Source organism: Stegostoma tigrinum, chromosome 4 (genome assembly GCF_030684315.1).
Source record: "Stegostoma tigrinum isolate sSteTig4 chromosome 4, sSteTig4.hap1, whole genome shotgun sequence".
Classification (NCBI taxonomy): Eukaryota; Metazoa; Chordata; class Chondrichthyes; order Orectolobiformes; family Stegostomatidae; genus Stegostoma; species Stegostoma tigrinum.
Window position 1 is genome coordinate 20,222,372 of NC_081357.1, and position 23,261 is coordinate 20,245,632.

Here is a 23,261-nt window from a genome sequence, read left to right on the forward strand (position 1 = left end):
CAACAGCACATTATCTTTGAATCAAGCAGCATGCAACCACTTGCAAAATGAATGGGAAATTTAGTAATTCATGAACTGTTCTAATGAATTAAACTACAGTTATGAGGAGAGATGTTTTGATGAAGTGATGGGGAAATCTGTTTGACAATTGGGAAGTCATTGGTGAATAGGATGGTTCGTTCATTCAAATTCTCATGAAGATTAAGGAGAAGGGTTGGGGAATTTCTTTTACAAGGCATATTAGAATACAGAATTCTTTTTCACCAGAAATAGTTTAGGCAAAAAAAGTGTTGCACTTCTTAAAGGGTGAGTTGTTTGAAAGATCTGAAGCTGAAAAAACATAGGAATTCGGAGAATGCGGAATTGAGGTTTTGACTGCTTTAGAACAGGACAGATTTAAACAAAGCGGGTTGTATGGCCTCCATCTTGCATTGTAAATGTCTGAGATTCTACAGCCATACGCTTTGAGGTTGATTACTATCTACGCCTTAACTTACTAAAATTGCATAGAAAAATACAATACTGAAGTAAGTAATGGGTTGAAGAGTTATGGAGAGAGGGCAGGAAAATGGAGTTGCGGCCAAGGTGAGATCACCTGTGATCATATTGAATGGCGGAGCAGGCTAGAGGGGCTGAATTGTTTGCTCCTTCTCCTTGTTCTTATGTTCTAAGCTACAGCTCTCTAGCACATTTAATTGTGTAATCGTCAGAGGAACTGAATGTTTGAGTTCCATAGTAAGTATGTTCCATGTTCTTTCATTAGTTCCTCCTTGAGCCTACTGTGCTGAAGTATTTTTTAAAAACAGAAAGTTAGTTCCATTGCAAAAGAACTCCCATTTAGTTATTTTATATCTCAACTTTCAACTGAACTGTCTCTGATTAAGATAACATGGTAGAAATAGAAGCTGTGATAACTTCCAGCTCCCTGGAGATATTGTTCTGGAGCCAGTTATGAGAATGTGTATCGTAAAGGTAACTTGCCACCACGTTTCACTTCTTCCTTTTAAAGGGGAATCCTCACTTCTAACTGAACATTTTTTTGCAATGTTTTTTCTCTTCATTCCATTCCAACCAAGCGCTGCAAGGTGAACCAGCTCTCCTCTCCTTAAGTCTTTCCATTGGCCACAACAACATTTTAAGATATTTATCACACAGCAATACCTCATTCCAAAGGAAATCAGTAACTAAATTCACTAGAATCAAATGTAAAAAGCAATTAGAAGGTTTAATTTTGGAAAACGAAGAGCTGTTTTACTACTTGATAAGCTCAGTAAAAATGGTAAGGACAAAGCATCAAACATATGAGCATGTTTAACATTGATAAAAGAGAAATGAGCCCAGTACTAAAAGTAAGATAAAAGGATATGTAGTTTTATAAGTCTTTATAAATGCTGAGTTTTAACCTAACCTGAAACTGCAGTTAGTAAATTGATAGCTTTTATCCTAAGCAATGTAGTCCTAATATCTTTACATCTCTGTAAATGGATATTTCTCTAATTTGTTTTATCACCAGATTGTGTCTTTGCAGAGAGACTGAGAGGGAACAGGGTGAGAAAGAGAGAGCAATGTATCGAGTCCAGTTACAAAAACATCTTTCTTCACTACTCTGTCAAAGCAGCTGCTTGAAAAACAGCTCATTCATTCATGTATTCCAGTTTCTGGGCGTACTGTTTTTTGACAGTGCAACTTTTCCATCTTTTTGAAAATGTTAGTTCATATATGGCACATTCAGCTCATCATCCAACTTGTCCTAACCTTTCATAATCTTCTACACCCTGCCGCCCAAACTGCCTTTTCTTTTCTTCATGCCACATCATGAAACTGGGATAAATTATGGTCAACAAATTGCTGTGGCCATTTTAAGTCAGTGTTTTTCCTTTCTAAAACCATTTTCCTTGTTGAAGGTCTAGGTGTTAACTCAAATGATGGAATTCAGACATCCATGATGAATATTTTACCACTATCTTGTCAATATACAGGTGGTTTAAGTGAATTTGGAAGATCATATCATGTTGAATTCTGAATATCAACCTCTATCCTCTTGTAGGATTGTAGACATATATGGCACATTCAGCTCATCATGCCTGTGCAAGCAAAAAGAAGCTCCCTGGCCCAATGTCAGTATATAGCTATTGGTCCATAGACTTGTAAGTTACAGAACTTTAGTTGCTTCGTAGGGAACCTTTAAAAATGATGAGTGTTCCTTTGAAGCAGCAAATTTCAGAGTCCCCGGGATTCCAAAATGATTTGTGTCAAAGAATGAGGCCACTCTGCCCATCAAATCAATGTTGTTTTGCTACTCAGCAATCCAGTCAGTTCTAACCCTCTGAAAGATTGTAAGAACTGCCGATGCTGGAGTCAGAGATGACACAGTGGAGCTAGAGGAGCACAGCAGGCCAGGCAGAATCAGAGGATCAGGAAAGCTGATGTTTCAGGTCCGGACCCTTTTTCAGGTCGTCCCAACCTGTAATGTTAACTTTCCTGCTCCTCTGATGCTGCCTGGCCTGTTGTGCTCCTCCAGCTCCACTGTGTTATCTCTAGCTCTCATCCTCTGTTCCAACCTGTCAACTTTATTTCCATCAGGTTGCCATTTAGTTTTTAATCATCAATTCACTCCATTCAGCTACCCTTGAAACAGAGAGTTCTGGGTCATTATGATTGATTGAATTTTAAAAAAAACTTCTTTGGAATTTCCTCCATCTCTTTCCAAATATTTGATATCACTGTCCCCTAATTCCTGAACTATCAGCTAATAGGAGCAGATTTTCCCTTGTCCAACTTGTCCTAACCTTTCATAATCTTCAACACCCTGCCGCCCAAACTGCCTTTTCTTTTCTTCATTCCTGGGACACGGCTTTCAGCTGCTGAGCCAGATTTATTGCCCATCCCTAGAGATAGTTCTGAGCTGTGCAGCTGCAGTCCATGGGCTTTAAGTACACCCACAGGGAGGGATTTTGGATTCAGTGACACTGATAAATCAGTGATGTATTTCCAAGTCAGGATGCTGAATGGCTTGGATTAAAACTTCCAGGAGGTAGCATTGACATGTATCAACTGCCTTGTCCTTCAAGATAGTAGTGGTCATTGTGTTTGGAAAGTGCTTTGGGAGGAACCTTATTGAATTTCTACAGTGCCTCTTGCAGATGGTACACACTACTTATAGTGAACTTTAGTGGTGGAGAGGATGAATGTTTTGTGGATGTGGTGCCAAACAAACAGGCTGCCTTGTCCTGGTTAGTGTCAAGCTTCTTGAGTGCTGCACTCATCCAGGCAAATCAAGAGTACTTCAACACACTCTTCGCTTGGGTCTTGTAGATGGATCTTAGGCTCTTGGAAGTCAGGAAGTGAGTCACCATCTGTAGGATTCTTGGTCTTTGACCTGCCATTGTAGCCACAGTATTTCTACGCCTACTCCAATTCAGTGATACCTTTGTGTATCAAAGAGGGATGGTTAAATTGTCTCTTACAGGAGATGGTCATTGTATATATGTAATACACATGTTACCCTCCACTTGTCAGCTCAAACCACTTCCATCTAAGAGAGGAATGGCAGCAGATACCTGGGAACGCCACCACCTGGGAGTTCCCTGCTCAGCCGTAACATCTTAAATTGGAAATACATCACTGTTCCTTGATTGTTGTTGGGTTGAAATCCTGGAATTCCTTCCTTAACAGTGTTGTGGATATACCCACAGTACATAGACCTCAGCAGTTCAAGAAGGCAGCTCATCACCACCTTCTCAAGGGCAGTTAAGGATGGATGATAAATGCTGGCCCAGACAGTCATGCTCATATCTCATGAGAGCATTAAAAAAAATGGTTTCCAAGGAGAACAACCCTAGTCTTTTCACCCTAACCTTGGAGTGCAGATCTCCTTTCTGGTCAATCATTTTTATTCATTCACAGGACATGGATGTTACTGGCTATCATTTATTACTCCCCTGTCATTGCCCTTAAGAAGATGTGGTGACCCAGCTCCCTGAACTGCAATCATCCAACTGGTGTAGGTGCACCCAGAAAGTAAGTGAGTTGCAGGACTTTAATCCAGTGACCGCAACGATGCTGTAGTTCTAATTCAAGATGATGTGTTGATTCGAGGGCAATTTGCAAGTGGCAATGCCCATGTGTCTTTTGTCATTGTCATGGGCATGGAAGGTACTGTTAGCTTGGTGAATTGCTACAGTATCTCTTGCAGATGGTAGTCAGTGTTATTACTGAGCATTGGTGGTGGAAGGAGTGAAAGTTAAAGGTAGTGGATATGGCATCTGACAAGCATTTTGCATTGTTCTTGATGGTGTCGAGCTTCTTGAGTGTTGTTGGAGCTGCACCCATCCAGGCAAGTAGAGATTATTCCATCATACCCCTGACTTACGCCATGCAGATGGTGCACAGGCTTTGGGAGATAGGTATGAGTTGCACAATTCCTTGCTCTGACCTGCTCCTGTGGCTACGGTATTTAAATGGCTGGTCCAGTTCAGTTTTTGATTAGCGATGACTCCAGGATGTTACTATCAAAATGCATCTTCACAATTCTACTTGCCACTTTGACCCTTCCACCAGCCTGTCTGTGTCCTGTTATAGTCAATTTTTATCACCCTCAATGTATACCACCCCTCCCAGCTGTGAACTCTTGGTTTCATTTCAATATTAAAAGAGCCATTGTCCTAACACTGAACATGTCCTCAAAAGCTATTATCCATCCAGACTCCAGGAACCACCACATATCACAACTTGTAATTTTATATCCCAAAGCTAATTGTTTTCATCCAAGGTGAAATTTGATCTTTCTGTTTTGTGAAATAACTTTTTTCATGGTCTACTTTTTCAAACCTTTCCTCAAAATCCATAGGGGCCATAGCTATCGGATTTTCTTCAAACTTTTCTGTCACATCCAGTGGGGAAAAACGTCTCCTAATCTCTCCTCTAACTCCTCTACCAATTATTTTAAAATCTATATCCTGTTGTTAGTAGGTTGTTCCACTCCATCTGGGCATTTGATAATTCTTTAGGCCTCAGTTAAACCTCTGATCTGTCTCTCTGTTCTAAATGACTCAGTCCATCAAATACCTCTTCATATCTAAAGTTCTTCAGTCTAGGTAACAAACTCAAAAATCTCCAAAATATCCTCTCCAGTGTGATCACACCCATCCTCTGATGTGGTGACCAGAACTGTGTGCCGTACTCAGCAGTGGACCAACTATGTTTTATGTATTTTCAGCATAACCTCTTTTACGTTCTATATCTTCACTAATGAAGAAAGTGCTAGACTCGCCTTCATAACTGATTATGCCTTGGCATGATACCTTCAGGAATTTGAAGACCTGTACTGCAGGGTATTTCTCTTTCTGTACAATTTTGGTGTAATGTTATTATGTATTCTTTTGCTTTGTTTTCCTTCTCCAAATGCAGACTGGAGTGGTTACAGGACATGTCGATATTTTGGCAATAGTAGTGATGACTTGTGCTCCAGAACCAGCCATTACCAGCCATATTGTTCCAGTACAGTTACAACACTGTCATTTACCCAACAATATGAAAAATTGCCCAGGTGTGTCCTGTCCATAAGAAAGAGGGCCAATCCAATGTAGCAGTTACTTGCCTATCAATCTATTCTGAATCATCAGCAAAATGATTGAAGGGGTAACAGTGCTATCAGGAAATATTTGCAACAGAATAACATGCTCGTGTTTGCTCATCTTGGGTTCTGCCAGCTCTCTCCCCCCCCCCCCCCCCCCCCCGCCCCCCATATAGCCTTGCCTTCTTCCTCATTATCAACCACATGCCATTTCTGTATTATTTGAATTTTTTTAATCATTGGCGCTGCACTTGAGTTTATATCATTGATACATGTCCTGAAAAGAGCTGACCCTTTCAGGACCCAATGTGAACTGCCTTCCAGAAAACAATCCCTACATCAGTACATTTTGCACCTGTCGCTGAGCCAACTTCGAACTCAATTTGTAACTTATTTTTGTTGGGGCCCATGGGCCTTTTCCTTTCTGACCATACCGAAATTGCTCAATCAGTTTTGTTACTTTACATTCAGCAGAATAGCTTAGTGCAGCACCTTTGTGCCCCTGCCATTTTGATATGAGGATTTACTTCAAATTCTTATTGACTGAGATGAGCTGCTTGTTTTATTTCCAATCAAATTTGGCCACATAGCTGGTGGGAAATATAGGATTCTGGGTGACTTATGTACAGAAATTCTGAACAGAAGATGAGGAAGGGGAAAGTTGCCAACTGTCCTTGTTAGTTTGCAGTATGGAAAATTTGAGTCACAATTCATGTTTCACTTCTCCTTCCTGTCATGTGTTGTATACTCAAATCGCAAATCTCAGCAATAGAAATTGAGAAGGCTGCTTAGTGGAGAGCTGGAGGTCATCAAGGCACCCATTAGAAATTATTAAGCAGTGTGCTCTGGTAAATCACAACTAAGTGTGCATCTGAAGTGTGAAAATCAGGAAGATTTGCAAGTTTAATCACAGCTTTACACCAGATAGTGAATCTGAACCAGGACAAGCATTTGGAAAAGTTTGACTTCAGGGTGCAGGTGCATATTTCCTTGAAAGTGGAGTTGCAGGTAGACAGGTTGATGAAGAAGGGGTTGTCTTTAGCTACAATGACCCTGGGATAAGCAAAATGACAATTGCTGAACAGGTTTACTATTTAGTAACGATGTGCTAGTGTTTATGTGCGAATGTCAGTCGAGAACAGCATCATGAGTGGATTATGCGATCCCACCCTCTAACAGCTGGCAAGTAGACATCAATTCATTCTTGCAATTCTTCATGAATAAATAATGCCATACCTTGCTGATGTATAGAAGCTAACTGGCGGGTATTGAATAGTACTCTAGCATCAGCCTATGTTTTCTGGTGTACATGGCCTTGACCAGGTAAGGCTAGCTGCAAGGCTTGTAATTCTGCTGGTTTTCCTGATTCTGTGTTCTTGGCTTGTAATTTCAATGGATCCCCACGATTTTTATTGCATATACTTCTAATAGAGCATCAGAAACTTTGTAGTTGCAAGACATAAAGTCATAATGTTTTACAGCACCAAAAGAAGCCCTTTGGCCCATCCTGCTCACTGGCCATCAAACACTCATTTGCTGGAGAAGGTTGAGATACTAAATGAATATTTTGTGTCAACATTTACTGTGGAGAGGGATGCGGAAGCTCGGGTACTAGGGGAAATAAGTAGTGATGTCTTGAAAAGAGTTCATATCACAGCAGAGGAAGCGCTGGAGGTCTTAAAATGCATAAAAATAGATTTAATGACAGATTGGTGACAGAAGACTGGAAGTTTGCTAATGTGGTGCCATTATTTAAGAAAGGCTGGAAGGAAAAGCCATGGAACTATAGACCGGTAAGCCTTATGTCAGTAGTAGGTAAGTTGTTGGAGAGAATTCTAAGGGATAGGAGTTATGTGCTTTTGGACTGATTAAGGATAGTCAACGTGTTTCTGTGTGTGGGAAATCACTAACTTGAGTGAGGATTTTAAAGAGGTGACAAAGAAAATTGATTATGTTAGAGGGGTAGATGTTGTCCATATGGGCCTCAGCAAAATATTTCACAAGATTCCATATGGTGGACTGCTTAGTAAATTTAAATCACATGGGAGCCAGGGGAGTTAGCCAACTGGATACAAAATTGGCTTGAAGGTGGGAGCCAGAGGTTGGTGGTGGAGGGTTGCTTATCAGACTGGAGGCTGTCACTAATGGTGTGCTGCAAGGATCAGTGCTGGGTCCACTACTTTTTGTCATTTATATAAATGATCTGGATGTGACTGTAGGAAGCATGGTTAGTAAGTTTGCAGATGGTGGAGTGGACCATTGCAGAAGATTATCACCTAGTACAATGACACCTTGATCAAGTGGGCCAATGGGCAGTGGAGTGGCACATGGAATTTAAGTTGGGTAAATATGAGGTGTTGCATTTTGGTAAGGCAATCCAGGACAGGACTTAGACAGTTAATGGTAAGACTGTGGAGTGTTGCTGAGCAGAGACTTAGGGTTGCAGGTGCATTGTTCCATGAAAGTGGAGTCACAGGTAGACAGGGTGGTGAAGGTGGTATTTGACATGCTTGCCTTCATTAGTCAGAACATCGAGTGCAGGAGTTGTGATGTCATGTTGTGGCTATACAGAACATTGGTGAGACCACTTTTAGAATACTGTTTGCCCTTCCATAGGAAGGATGTTGCTAAACTTGAGAGGGTACAGAAAAGATATACAAAGATGTTTCCTGGACTGGAGGGTTTAAATTATGGAGAGAGGCTGGATAGACCAGGGCTTTTTTCCCCTGGAGCGTTGGAGACTGAGGGGTGACCTTATAGAGGTTTATAAAATCCTGAGAGGCATGGATAAGGTGAACAACCAAGGTCTTTTCCCTAGGGTGGGGAAATCTAAAATTAGAGGGTATTGATTTAAGGTGAGAGGTGAGAAACGTAAAAAGGGCTTAGAGGGTAACTTTTTCATGCAGAGGGTTGTGCATGTATGGAATGATCTTCCAGAAGAAGTGGTGGAGGTGGGTACGATTACAACATTTAAAAGGCATCTGGATGGGTATATGAATAGGAAGACTTTAGAGAGATAAGGGCCACATGCCGGCAAACCGGACTAGGTTAGATTGGGATGTATGGTCGGCATGGATGATTTGGCCCAAAGTGTCTATTTCTGTGCTGTATGAATCTATGTTCTTGGTGGCACAGTGGCTCAATAGTTAGCATAGCTGCCTCACAGTGCTAGGGTCCTAGGTTTGATTCCAGCTTCAGACCACTGCCTGTGTGGAGTTTGCACATTCTCCCTGTGTCTGCGTGCTCCAGTTTCCTAACACAGTCCAAAGATGTGCAGGCTAGGTGGATTGGCTGCCTAGATTACCCATAGCCTCCAGGGATATGCAGGTTAGATGGATTAGCCAAGGAAAATGCAGCACTACAGGGACAGAGTAGTGCTGATGTGTCTGTGCAGGATGCTGTTCGGAGTTTCATTGTGGCCTCGCTATGCCAAATGGCCTGCTTCCACACTGTAGGGATTCCATGATCTATAATCAGCACTTGGCCCATAGCCTTGTATGCTGTGGAAATTCGAGTGGTAATGTAAATACTTATTAAATGTGATTATGGATCCCGCCTCTACCACTCTTCCAGGCAGTGAGTTCCAGATATCTGCCATCTTCCAGATGAAAAAATTCTTCCTTTAAATCTCATTTAACCCTCCTGCCCTTTACCTTAAATCTATGCCTCCCAGCTATTGATTCCTCTCATGAGGGGCAAAATTTTCTTCCTGTCTACCCCATTCGTGCCCCTCAGAATTTTGTACACTTCAATCACTCTGTTGTAACCCCAGCTTATCTAGTCTCTACTCATAGTTGAAATCCTTCTACCCATTCTGGTAAATCTTCTCTTCACTCTCCCCAGCACAGTCACATCTTTCCTATAGTGTGGTGACCAGAACTGTGGCCTAACGAATATTATATACAGCTCCATCATAACCTTCTTGCTCTTGTACTCTGTACCATCACTTATAAAGGCAAGATTCCCATCTGTCTTCTGAACAAACCTTATTGACCTCTCCCTTTGCATGTGGCATTCTGTTACCTTTATTTCTGTCTCTGCTGCCAGAGTTGCTGACTTTCTCCATCATTTTCTGTTCTCATTTCTGATCACCAGCTTCTGCAGTATTTTACTTTTTCCCTCATCCTTTGTGTCATCTTGGTAAACCTTCTCTGCACCCTCTCCAAAATGTTAACATTCTCCTTAAAATCTGTCTAGTATCCCATACAGTGGCTTGTGAATGTATAGTATGACTTCCTTGTTTTGTATTAAGTGCATGAATTTTTTTTCACTGCCTTATCAGCTTGCTTTTCCACCTCCAGGATTTGTGAATATGCAAAAATCAAACTGCACATGTTCAAAAAATCTCACGAATAATATATAGTTACAGCTAATGATACATTTCAGGGTATCAAATAGATTATCCCTGTGAACAATATTAAGAGTTTATGGATAAAAAATGTGTCTGACTATGATGTGCATTTAAGACAACTTGTAGTTAATTGATGCCATTTTAAAATGCTGCCATTTTCAGGATTGCCAAGTTTTATTCAAGAACCTGAATCAAAGAACGTCACAAGAGATGCTTCCTTTAATCTCACCTGTGAGGCTGTGGGCCCACCATATCCTGTGGATATTTACTGGTTACAGAATGGTGAGAAGATGAAGATGGTTGCAGACACTTCCCCTTCTGTTTTGACCGTCGCAGGTAAGTTAGCTTCAAGAGCACATTTCTGTTCCTTGTCTAATATAGTTGGCAGCTGCTTCTGATTGGATTGTGTAATTGTATGGATTCATTCACCATGAAACATTGGAATGAGGAAAATGTTTCTTTTTTCAAGAATGTTGTTATAGTTTGGAAAAGCTCAGCAAGCCTTGTGGCATCTGTGAAGAAAAGATCAGAGTTAATGGTTTGCGTCCGGTGATCCTTCTTCAGAACTTCGGAGATCTGAGGTAGGGTCACCAGATCCAAAACGTTAACTCTGATCTTTTCTTCAAACATGCTGCCAGACCTGCTGAGCTTTCCCAGCAACTTCTGTTTTTGTTTCAGATTTATAGCATCTGCAGTTCTTTCGGTTTTTATGTGGTATTATAGTTTGCCTATTTTGTTGCATATAAAAAATTTTTGTAGAGTTGTTAACCACATCAATTTTAATTAGCTCATTCAACAGAGTAGTTGAAGGAACAGTGTGATTAGCAATGAGAAAAATTATTACAAGAAATAAGTAGGCTAAAGTGGTTGAATACTCAAGGATTAAAAGGTTTCTGCTATTGTAGGAAGGATGATGAGAAATTGACAACGTGGAGTATAGCAAGTCAGGCATAGATGGATATGTTTAAGACTAGCTTCCACAGATTATCATTGAGAATTGAGTGGGGTAGAAATTGAGAGACTGATAGATAGCAATTCATCTAGGCATTAGAAATTATGAGCATGATGTGGTACCATTTTCTCATGATGAATTGCTTTTGTGCTCTTCAATGTGGCCTTTTCCTGCTCTAACTATTGTGCAGATTTTACAAGAGTAGCATTATACCACAAACCTTGGATGTAAACCGTGTAAGGTACAAATATTTTCCCCAGCATGTTAGCTCAGTGACCCTTTTAAGAAACTGCATATGAACTTACGTATCAATATTTAAAGACAAAATACCAGCTTCCACATGTCTCTGCCGAAAGAAACGCATAAAGTATCCTGACTTTTAGTCATAAATACTTAATTTCTATTGTGCTTTCTTTTTAAATCACGTGCTAAAAATAAATTTCTTTGTTTTTTTTATATTCCTAAAACACATTTATTTGTAAGCTTCCATAAGAACCCTTTTAAGAGGATTAAATCTGCACACCTGGGGAGTTTTGTACTGGCCATTTCATTCCTGTGAAAAACATTGTAATCTGCCCCTAGAAGCCTCACAAAAAACATCGATCTTGCCTCAGGTTTGTTCCCTCCTCTTTGGAAGAAAAGAACTTAACTCAGCTGGCAAAAAAAAAAGTTCTGAAAATTGATTTATTTTTCTTGAATCTCCAGTGCAGCACTGCGTGAGCAGCACATGGTTGGAGGTGTAGATGTGAATTGACATGTGAAGCCAAGGCCCTGTCAGCTCTTTTGGATAGATGTGAAAGTTGATAGCAAAGCGCAACTTCAAAAAAAAACGAAGCAGTTTCCTTGCATCCGGGCTAAAATGTATCCCTCAACAGACAGCTAACAGTACGTTTTCAGGTCATCTTGCTGCTGTTGACATTTTTCTTGGAAGCCGTCCGTGACCAGTTTCAATATAATTCATTGGCTCTAAACCTTTGAAAAGTTATGTGAAGTGAAGTGATTTCTTTAGTGGTACTTGATGAGATAAAAATAGATTTAAAAAGAGATTCCAGCAAAGCTAGTGTACTTAAAGTCACATGGTTCAGATCAGATGCATTTTGAGCTGATGAGAGAAGTGAGGGTAGACATTGTGAAGTTGCTTGTTACAAGCTTCCTATCCTGCTTAGGTGCAAGGCTGGTTTCAAAGGATGGTAAATGTATAACATTTATTTAAAGGAAGTGAGAAGAGCAAACCAGTAAGTTTAATCTCAATGTTGGAATTTCAGAATTATTCCCGCCCCCAAAAGAAGAAATTTAACGTTTTCATTCTATGTTGGGTTTTTTTTTGGAACAGCAGATGTGACAGTCCCACTCCCTTGTCCTTAGGTGATTGCCTACCTGATTTTTCTTTTTCTGTTCAGGTGCTTGTTCAGTTTCCCTTTGAAAGCTACTACTAGACCCATCACCAGCGCACTATCAGGGAATGCATTCAAGACACCACCCATACTGCTTTTATTAAGAAAGCTTCCTGGAGCCTTGTTTTTGCCAATCAAATTTGGTTCTTGAATGTTTTTCCAATGGAAACAGTTTCCTTCTATTTGCTCTGTCTAGACCCTTCATGATTTCCACCAAATCTTCCCTTAACCGAAAGGAAAACAAACATGCCTTCTCCAACTGAATCCCTGGTCCTTGTAAACTTTTCTCCCCTATCTGTATCATCGCTGAGCTGATTGTGATGCATTTACATCCACCTGCAGTACTCCCTTTCCCTCCACGGGCAAAAGTAGGATCTGAGTGGAAATTGGAGCAGGACTGTAGTATCCAGTTCCTGCCTGGCATTTTTATGCCCCTAGAGCAGGTCAACCAAATTGGATACCTTCAGCCGATTCAGACAAGTAATGAGATACCTCTGAACCTGGTGGGGGGGGGGGGGGGGGGGGGGACTTGAACGCAGGCCTTCTGGCTCAGAGGTAGGGACACTAAAAATCTGGTCCAAGCATTGATCCTTCCTGTTCCACAAGCAACAGCCTGCCAACCTGCAAATGCACATTATAAGGTAAATGGCAGTGTCTTTTCCCTAGGATGCCAGATTTCAAGACGAGGGGACGTATTTTTAAGATGAGAGGAGGAAGTTCTAAAAAAGACATGGTGGCCAATTTGTTTCCACAGAGAGTTGTTCGTGCGTGGAATAAACTTCCAGAGAAATTGGTGGCTGCAAGTATAGTTACAATGTTTAAGAGACATTTAGATGAGTACCTGAATTGGAAAGGTTTGGGGAGATATGGGCCAAGTGCAGGCAGTTAGGATTAGTTTAGTTTGGGATTATGGTCAGCATGGACTGCTTGGACTGAAGGGTCTGTTTCTGTGCTGTATGGCTCTGTGACTTGTTACTCAAACTTTTCTCATTCTGATTTTTGTGCTTTGACCAATTTTGTTTCCATTATAATGTATTATCATCAACACCATGATTCCCTACCTTGTGCAATAACATTTTATTTGGCATGTCTTTTGAAAAGTCAGATAAAGTACATTAATGGTTCTTCTCTTATCTATATTGCCAATTGCATTCTCAAATAACTCAAGTAGATTTGTCAAACAAAAACCGAAAGAACTGCTCTAAATCAGAAACAAAAACAAATTGCTGGAAACGAGGAACTGCAGAAGGGTCATTCAACCCAAAATGTTAACTCTGATTTCTCTCTATAGATGCTGGTAGACCTATTAGCTTTTCCAGCAATTTCTAGATTTGTCAAACCCCTTTTTCAGTTCCCGTTTCATGAAACTGTGTTGGTTCTGTCTTCTTACCATTCAATTTTCTAAGTGCCCTATTACCATTTCCTTTCCTGACAACTGATAGCCGGCCAAGTGGCCTGAGGTTCCTTGTGATTCCTTGCTGTCTTTCCTGGCACAATAGTGTTGTAATTGCTATTCTCCAACTGTTTCAGAATCTACAGAACCAGTCCTCAGCCTTACTACTACTCACTGTTATTGTAAGCCTCTATTTTTTTGTCTAATGCTGTGTTCAATTGTTTTTCCTGTGGAGCTTTGTCGTACGATGGAATATTCATTGTGAACTGTGAAATACTACTTTACATGTTTGCCGTCACTTAACTACTGACAAGCTTTTATTTCTAAATTCTCCAACTTGTCCCTCATATCCATGAAATTGGCTTTAATAAAGTTTGTTGCTAAGCCTTGCCTGGGTAGGAGGGTAAGGATTCCACTCCTGGACCCAGCAAACTCTCACCTGGATGTAGCTGCCAAGTTTCATTGTGATTACTGCATATTTTACTTTAAGTACTAATATTCCACACTGAAGTAAGTTGAGCATCCACTCACCTCAGTTAAAACCAAATTGATAAGGAATCTTATGGTTTTTTTAATGAGTTTAATTCTCCCGAAGTCAATCTGCTCCAAAACCACTGGATGTTTTTGGTTAAACTTTGCGCATATCTCCGTGCAAGATGAGCATTGACTGCACCAAAAATGATAAAGAAATTGTAATTTCAATATTTATGACTAAAGGGTTTGGTTCACCTGAAATAAAGCTTCAAATCTAAAACTTTGTCATTGAACATTCATATGAAGCGCTGGCTTGTAATGGCTAAAGGGCTAGATTTAATAACAGCTGCCCTGCTGTTGCCTTGCATTGTAATTATGTGGTAAGTGTGTGCATATTCATTGAGTCTGCACATTATCAGTGGCATTCTGGACAAATAAAACTTACTTTTGTCAGCAAAACCCTCAATGCACTTAAAGACTCTTCTATTTTTGTTCTCAAATTGGCCTTTTTGCTTCGAACTGGTGGAATCTTCAATCCAACAAGAGTTGGGAGGATCTTTAATGCTGCTAAATGACCTTTTGCTCTTTTTTTTCAGCCTCCAGCATTGATTAAAACTTTCTACATCCTGCTCCATTTCCTCAAATTTAAAGTACATCGCCCCTGACCCACGTTTCACACAAGCCATACTACAGCAAATTTGAGATTGCCATTAAGCATTGAGTTAGTTTGGGTTACATTTTGTATAGAGTCTGGTTGAGGCTTGACTGGGTGAGGGAATGTTGCTGATGTCTAATTTGAAGAAATGAAAGGAAGACCCAGTTCTCCTTTGAAGAAACCTTTAAGAATGGCTACATACATTAATGCAAAATCTACATGTGTAAAACTGTCCGCTTGCGCAATTACAAAATAGATCTGAGTTCGCTCACCATCTGTGTGAATGAGACCATTGCACACATTTACTTGTTTCTCTTGTTTCAGTCATGGGGTAGGCGATGACCTAGTGGTATTACTGCTGGATTGTTAATCCTGAGATCCAGATTATGTTCTGGAGACCCAGGTTTGAATGACAGATTAAATTAAAATCTGGAATTAAGAATCTCATGATGACCAGCGTTCAATTGTTAGGAAAAACCCATTTGGTTCACTAACGCTCTTTAGGGAAGGAAACTGGCATCCTTACCTGGTGTGGCCTACATGTGACTCCAGGCCCACAGCAATGTGGTTGACTCTTAGTGCCCTCTGGGCAATTAGGGATAGGCAATAAATGTTGCCTTAGCTGGCAACACCCTCATCCTGTGAAATTAATTCAGAAAGAGTCATTAATAAGTAAGCCATTTTCTTAAGTGCCATTTTTAATGTCTAACCCCCACCGGGTTTTGGATTGAGCGAAAAGCTCTCTACCATTGAGTTGTGGGCGGGTTTGTTTGTACACTCATCGTGGCTTTTGCGTTGAGTCTGCTGAAACTCATGTTATCACACCTATTGACCTTGGTATCCAAATCCTCAACCCTGTGACTTGCTATTGGACTTGGGCTTGGGCACAAAGGTGAGAAAGCAGTATTTTACTGCGAGCTGCTTTTTTTTCTTCAGTTGTTTTCTTGATAATTATCCATAAATCATTCAACAACACAAAAAGCAATTGAGCTTGTTCTGAAACCAACTTTACAGTCAGGTATGTAAATGGAGAAAATGCTAGAAGTACTCAACACGTCTGGCAGCCTCTGGGGAGAAAAATGAAAGTAAGCGGCTGGCCTTTCCCCGCACCCACAGAGGTGACTTCAGAGGGAGAGTGAAGTGCAGTCATTTGGAAATTTACTCATAGTGTTAACACTTCGTGTTCCCACTTCCTCCTTCATAGTACAGTATCTCTTTCTTCACTAGTTACTTAATTGTCCCACCCCATCCCTGGCCTTATCATTGTAGTTTTGCAGAGCTTTAACTTGATACTTAGCGATATCACTTGGGTTGTCTAAAATTCTACTTTTGCAGTTTAGCACGTCGTGTTGTTGCTTCACCAGGTTGATGCCTCTTTTTTAACAATACTTGATGCTTTTCCCAGCATGCAGTTCTGTATTTATCATCGAATGCTGGCTTGATGGTGCTGAAGGATTGAGGGATATGTAATTATTTTGGGCATTACTGGTAGTTCAAATTTCAGTTTGTAGCTAAGTGCAGACTTCTCTCTAGTTGTTGATTACTGCTTTGAGCATTTTCTCATACATGCTCAAGTATACAAGTTCTAACAGGGATATTATCTTCAACTCCCAAAAAAAAATCAGTATAAATAATCTCACACAATACACAAAGCATCAGAACTGCTTCAGAGTGTCAGCATTAAATCTAGGCTGAAAACTGACTTGAAATTTAGAGTAAAAACCAAAAGAACTGCGTTGCTGTAAATCAGGAACAAAAACAAAGTTGCTGGAAAAGCTCAGCAGCCTGGCAGCATCTGTGGAGGAGAAGACAGAGTTAACGTTTTGGATCCGTGATGCTTCCTCAGAACAGAAATTTAAAGTGCTGTCATTTCAACAGACTGATTCTTATTTATATCAGAACAAAGCAGTCTATTTGATTGCCACTCCATTCATCAGCTTAAACATTTACTTCGTCCACCATAGGTGCCACGGGGCATAGTCTAATTTCTTCTTCTTAGGCAGCCCCTTAGGACCAAGAATGACCATCTTCCACTCTGGTGTTGTGGATCCTGAGGTGACTAAATAGTTCAGTATTGAATCCACAAATCCTGCCAGCGGTGCGACATGCTGCAGTATCTTGCTGATTTGGGTTTGTAGGAAGCTCAAGTTTTCGCAAGTTGCTTCGCTGTTTGTGTTTGGCCTCCAGCTGGCCCTGTCAGAGATGCTAAAAATGGTTGGCACCTTTGCGTATGCTTCTTCCCCTGTTTGCTGCCCCTTTGGCAATGATCTTTGCACCCTCACTGTCCACTGGCATAGTACCAGATGATTGGAGGGTGGCAAATGCCATTCCCTTGTTCAAGAAAGGGAATAGGGATAATCCTGGGAATTACAGACCAGTTATGCTTACTTCTGTCATGGGCAAATTATCGGAGAGGATTCTGAGAGATTGTTTGGAAAAGCACAGTTTGATTAGAAATAGACAGCATGGCTTTGTGAGGGGCAGGTCATGCCTCGCAAGCCTTATTGAATTCTTTAAGGATGTGACAAAACATCTTGATGAAGGCAGAGCAGTGGATGTGGTGTATATGGATTTTAGCAAGGCATTCAATAAAGTTCCCCAGGGTAGCCTCATTCAGAAAGTAAGGAGGCATGGGATTCAGTGGCTTGATATAAAACTGGCTGTCCAATAGAAGACAGAAGGTAGTAGTAGATGGAAAGTATTCAACCTGGAGCATGGTGACCAGTGGTGTTCCGCTGGGATTTGTCCTGGGACCTTTGCTGTTTATGATCTTTATAAATGACTTGGATGAGGAAGTGGAAGGGTGGGTCAGTAAGTTTGCCGATGACAAGAAGGTTGGTGGAGTTGTGGGTGGCATGGAGAGCTGTTGGAGGTTGCAACAGGACATTGACAGGATGCAGAGCTGGGCAAAGAAGTCGCAGGTGGAATTCAACCCAGAAAAGTGTGAAGTGATTCATTTTGGAAGGTCAAATTTGAATGCAGAATACAGGGTTAATGGCAGGATTCTTGGCACTGTGGAGGAATGGAGGGATCTTAGGGTCCATGTCCATAGATGCCTCAAAGTTGTTACCCAAGTTGATCGGGTTGTAAAGAAGGCATATGGTGTGCCGGCTTTCATTGGCAGGGGAATTGAGTTTAAGAGCTGCAAGATTATGCTGCAGCTCTTTAGAACCCTGGTTAGACCACACTGGGAATATTGTGCTCATATGAAGGATGTGGAAGCTTTAGAGAGGGTGAAGAGGAGATTTACCAGGATATTGCCTGGACTGGAGGGCAGGTCTTATGAGGAGAGGTTAAGGGAGCTCGGGCTGTTCTCATTGGAGTGAAGAAGGATGAGAGGTGACTTGATAAAGGTGTACAAGATGATGAGAGGCATAAACAGAGTGGATAGTCAGAGGCTTTTCCCCAGGGAGGAAATGACTGTTACGAGGGGGCATAATTTTAAAGTGATTGGAGGAAGGTATAGCGGAGATGTTAGAGGTAGGTTCTTTACACAGAGAGTGGTGGGTGTGTGGAATGCGCTGCTGACAGTGGTCATGGAGTCAGATACCTTTCAAGACATTTAAGTCACTCTTGCATAGGCACATGGAGGATAGTAAAATGTAGGGTATGCAGGAAAGTTTGCTCTTAGAGTAGGAAAGTTGGTTGGCACAACATTGTGGGCTGAAGGGCTTACACTGTGCTGTATTGTTCTATGTTCTATATTGATGGCATGTGAAGTACAATTGTTTTTGTGTTAGTTCTGTTGTGTTCTCATTGCAAGGACGGTCCTGTTTTGAGGCTCATATACAGTAGGCAATGTGGTTGAACTTTGTTGATCTCGGTTGTGTTTTTGGCTTGAGGGCCATCTGGGAAACCGCTGTCAGTTGGGACAGGAGGCAATGATTGCAGGGAGACTCAAGTCTTCAGCTTGATCAAAAACAGATGTCCAATGTGGAAAGCAAGTGCTTAATGCCTACAATTTAAAATTGATGCCAAGTTTTGAAGTCTGAAAATTTATGCATTGAAATCAGAAAAAAATAGAAGAACGTATGAAATTGCTGAAAAGAGTGACATATTATTGAAGCTTTTCACTTTGCCCTGGTCAGGACAAACGCGCAAATGCCAGGTTTCAAATTATTTTGTATGTGTGTATGTGTGTGTGTGTATATAATAATATAAAATGTGTGTGTATGTGTAACATTGATCTGTATACAAATCATGAAAATATCAGGACAGGTAGACAGTAAAACATAGAGCATCCTTGGCTTTAAAAATAGGGGCAAGGTAGGGAAGTAATGAACTTGTATTAGACACCTTGTTAGGTCCCAGTTGGAATAATGTTTACAATTGTGGGCAACATATTACAGGAAGGATGTGAATGCTTTGGAGACAGTGCAAAGGTTGTTTGTAAGCAAGGTCCCAGGGATGCCAAACATCAGCGATGAGGAAAGGTGTACAAAATTGGACTGTTCCCTTGGAGCGAAGAACTGTAAGAGGAGATTTGATTGACAATTTCAATATCATGAACGGGCTGGATAGAGTAGTAAAGGAAGAAAGCATTCCTGCTTGGAAAAGGAACAAGAATGAGAGGGCAGTGATTTGGTGAATGCAAAAGAAGTAAGTGTGAGGTGAAGGAAAATGTTTTCACTCAGTAAGTAGCTCAGTATGGCATGCGCTACCTGGAAGTGTGGTGGAGGCAGGCAAGTTCAACTGAGACATTGAAGAGGGCATTGGACAATTACTTGGTTAGAAATAATGTCCAAGGGTATTGGGATAAAGCAGGAAATTGGCCCTCTGTAATGATGCCCTTTTAATGAGCCATCCTTAGGAGCAGTGGGCCGAACAGCCTCATCTGTGCTGTTCTACTTCTAGATTCCATGAGCTATCATTTCAGGACCTTTTGTTTTCAGCGCTTAAGTAAAATGACTTGCAGGATGAGGTAAACAGTTCAATTATTTGGCATGATGTGAGTGATGCCCCACATCAGCAGTGTCTTGGCATTGCAGGGACTACTGTTGTTATGTAAGGTAATAAATATGAGAGCATTGACACATGGGCTAAGCTGAGGCCTTCCCACAAAGATGTATAACACACAAACTGGGCAGAGCCTTGGGGAGCTTCATCACTTGTAGAAGGAGACAGTCAAGTCTTTTTACTCATCATTTATCATCAGAGCAATGAAGCTCTTTGGTCATTACTATGATGTAACTGACCTTATCGTGTTACTTAAGACAAGTTCCTCATCTGCTAAGATTTATTTGTCCTTAACCTCTTACACATAAGAAAGCCCCAGACTGGTGCAGAGTAGTGGATTGGTTCCACCCTTCTACGTCAACCATGTGATTGATAGGGAAGCCTTTTTTCATCATCAACTTCAATAAATGTTTTCTTTTATTGAGGTTTCCAAACGGAAACCTTCCTGAAGGTGCAGCATTATGGTTTTAACCACAGCAAGTTTAGTGACAGGTGTCGTGTGTTCTTCACAGACTTGGTTTAAGAAGGAGTTGCCACATGATGAATTACTGGCCACATGTGCAGAGGGATAGGATGCCACTTGAAGGATGTTTTTTGAAAAAAATGCAATTCACAGGATTCACTACACGACCCTACTCTAGGTTATTTGTGTTTACTTCAAGGCTGATGGATAAGCACAGCCAATGCCCTGAGCAATCAACGAGCAAGTTTACACACATACTGGCTCAAAGAAAGAGTAGTCCTTAGTTGAGGCTTTAGTCTCAGGCTAATCCGACCCAGTTGGACGGAGTGAATGGTCAGTGCCAGGAAAGTAGGAGTAGTAACCACCACAGTGGAGACCATCTTAGCTGCTGTGACTGTTTCCATAGAGCTCACATTGCTGTCGCAGAAGCTAAGACAATTGCAACTTTTGGCATTGGGACACAGAATTAGAAGGAACTTATATGTTACTTCACTCCTAAACTCACTTCTTTCAGCATGGCTCGGACATTCATTTGATGCCAGGGTGGGAACATATGGCAGACTGACAGCATGTCTACGACCCTGCCACATGAGAGGCTCGCACTCATTAATGCCGTGCAGCTCACTGGCCCAGTCTTTTCTCAGTTATTGCTGTTTATGGCAGAACCTCAAGGCCCATGGCTCTGTGAGGTGGATCACCAGCTTCAACTTCCCAAGCTGAAGATGCACATCATGGGAGTACAAGATTATTTAAATGAACATACAGCCAGGTTGCAAAGGATTATTCTTGCTCAATGTTATACACCAGTGAAATATTGAATTATTTTATTATGATTTGTTAGTTACAAGAATAGGTCAAGACCTCTCAAGCTGGTGTTGATCAGAAACATGAGACTGCAGAGCTATTGAATGTTTTTAAGCGTAGGTCGGTAGATACTTGTTAGGCAGGGGAATCCACGTTATCGGGAGGATATTTGAATGTGGAATATGAAATGCCAACAGATCAGTTACAATTTTATTGAATGAATGAGCAGGCTTGAAAGGCCTGAATGGTCTACTTCTGTTTATACAGTGTATGTATGTTCATGTGAGATCACATCTCGGTCTGTTTCCGGGGAGTGTGTCACTGCCAGGTGGGGGTGCGATCAGTTTTTGGGATGTGGAGTGTGTTCCTGTAAGCTGAGATTTCAGTCACATGTGGGAGTTGTTTTTTTAAAGTCTGTGTCAACAGAAGTCCTGCATTAGGTGGTCTTTGAAAAGGAGGTTTCCCCTCTGGACATCAAAACATTTAATGTGCAGTGGCACTGGAAGTCATTCAGGCTATATTGATCTGAATGTCTCAGAAATAATCCTCTTTGACTTCCTGAAGGTGAATAGCTACTACATTTCTGTGGTGGCACTGGAGCCAGGTCAAGTGGAGTGACCCACTGATGGGGCATTGTGGAGAAAAATTATTCTTTGTTTCGTACAAGTTGTTAAACCCACTGAAAATTCTGACATTGAATTTGATTATTTCTTTATTCCCAGTCTCTAGATAATTCCAGATTTATAACAGTACTGCCTTTGTATTTAGGCAGCTTCCCAGTTTACCACTCCACCACAGCAAAAAGTCAGGTTGCAACTTTGTAATATGAATGGTGAACTGCTGACTACTGGCTGAAACGTGATGACAAAGAACTCCATTCATACTTTGCTCACGACCTACCTATCTGAGCACAGCCTTCCTCAAAAGTATTTAGTACCGTGTAAATTGACTCTACTGAATCAAAAACAAAGGATCTGCTCCATGCCTTTTTGCTTGCACTGGAGGATTTTCAAAGATACGCCACAGAAAATCCTGAGCCTTTGAAGATACTTTAAAAGTGTTGCACTGACACAGATGAAATTACGTCAAAGCAGCATTTCGAATGTGTTTCCAATTATGAATTGAGAAATGAAAATTAGTGAGAAGCTGCTTTGAGAATTGAAGACAAATGTGACTGATTGCTATGCTCACTCAGCCTTGCAAAATGAAGGGGTGACCTTGGCAGCTTCTGATCCTCCATTCAGAACGGAACACGTAATAGAGTCTAGTTAAATTTAAATGTTTTAGCCTTCTGTTTCACAGAAGCTTTTCTTAGAGCTTTGGAGAAAAATAAAATGCTGCTAATTTTATTTGACTTTTAACAAAATTAGTCATATTTTAAAGGATGGAAATGTGACCCAATGACCAATACATACATGTATTCAATTAGATGTAACACGAACTTTAGTAACATATTTATTTAACTGTTGTAAAGGCTATATCTTTGCCTTTTTCCATATTTTTGTTGGGGATTACAAAAGGAAATAACTTTTATTCAGAACCACGGATTGCTAAAGGATTGTAGCACCTTTTAAATGCAAGCACATTGGTTAGGCCACGACTGGAATACTACATGCAATTCTGGTCTCCTGGCTATAGGAAAGATGTTATTTGTGAAACTGAAAGCATTCAGATTAGAATTACAAGGATGTTGCAAGGATTTACAAGTCCTCAGTAAAGGGCTCACCTTTGTCCCCCTCCACCCACACACCAACAAATACCAGTCAGGCTTGGACGTTGAACAGTTTCTCCGCTGCCTCTGCCTCTGCGCTTACTTCTTCAACCGATAGCCTAGCCCTCCCTCTGCTGACCCTTTCTCCCACCTCCAACACACCCCCTCCTCCTGGACACCACCCCAAGGCCTCCTACCCTCCCTCGACTGCTACATCTCAAATGCCGTCGAGACATCAACCGCCTCAACCTCTCCACCCCTCTCACCCACTCCAACCTCTCCCCTGCAGAACATGCAGCCCTCTGCTCCCTCCGCTCCAACCCCAACCTCACCACAAAACCCGTGGACAAGGGAGGCATAGTTGTAGTATGGCACACTGACCTCTACATCGCCGAGACCAGGCGCCAACTCTCCGACACCTCCTCCTACCGCCCCATTGATCGTGACCCCACCCCGACCACAAAACCATCATCTCCCAAACCATCCACAACCTCATCACCTCAGTTGACCTCCAACCTCATTGCTCCCCATCC

At 41.3% G+C, this 23,261-nt stretch overlaps 1 protein-coding gene across 2 annotated transcripts in view; it reads left to right on the plus strand.

Annotated features, from left to right (window-relative positions):
• Positions 1-23,261, plus strand: part of mertka (c-mer proto-oncogene tyrosine kinase a) — a 120,694-nt gene that overhangs the window by 14,214 nt on the left and 83,219 nt on the right. For both annotated transcript variants that reach the window (XM_048531744.2, XM_048531746.2), the window contains exon 4: positions 10,089-10,262. In XM_048531744.2, the coding sequence (XP_048387701.1) occupies positions 10,089-10,262 (174 nt within the window). The remainder of the gene's footprint in view (positions 1-10,088; positions 10,263-23,261) is intronic.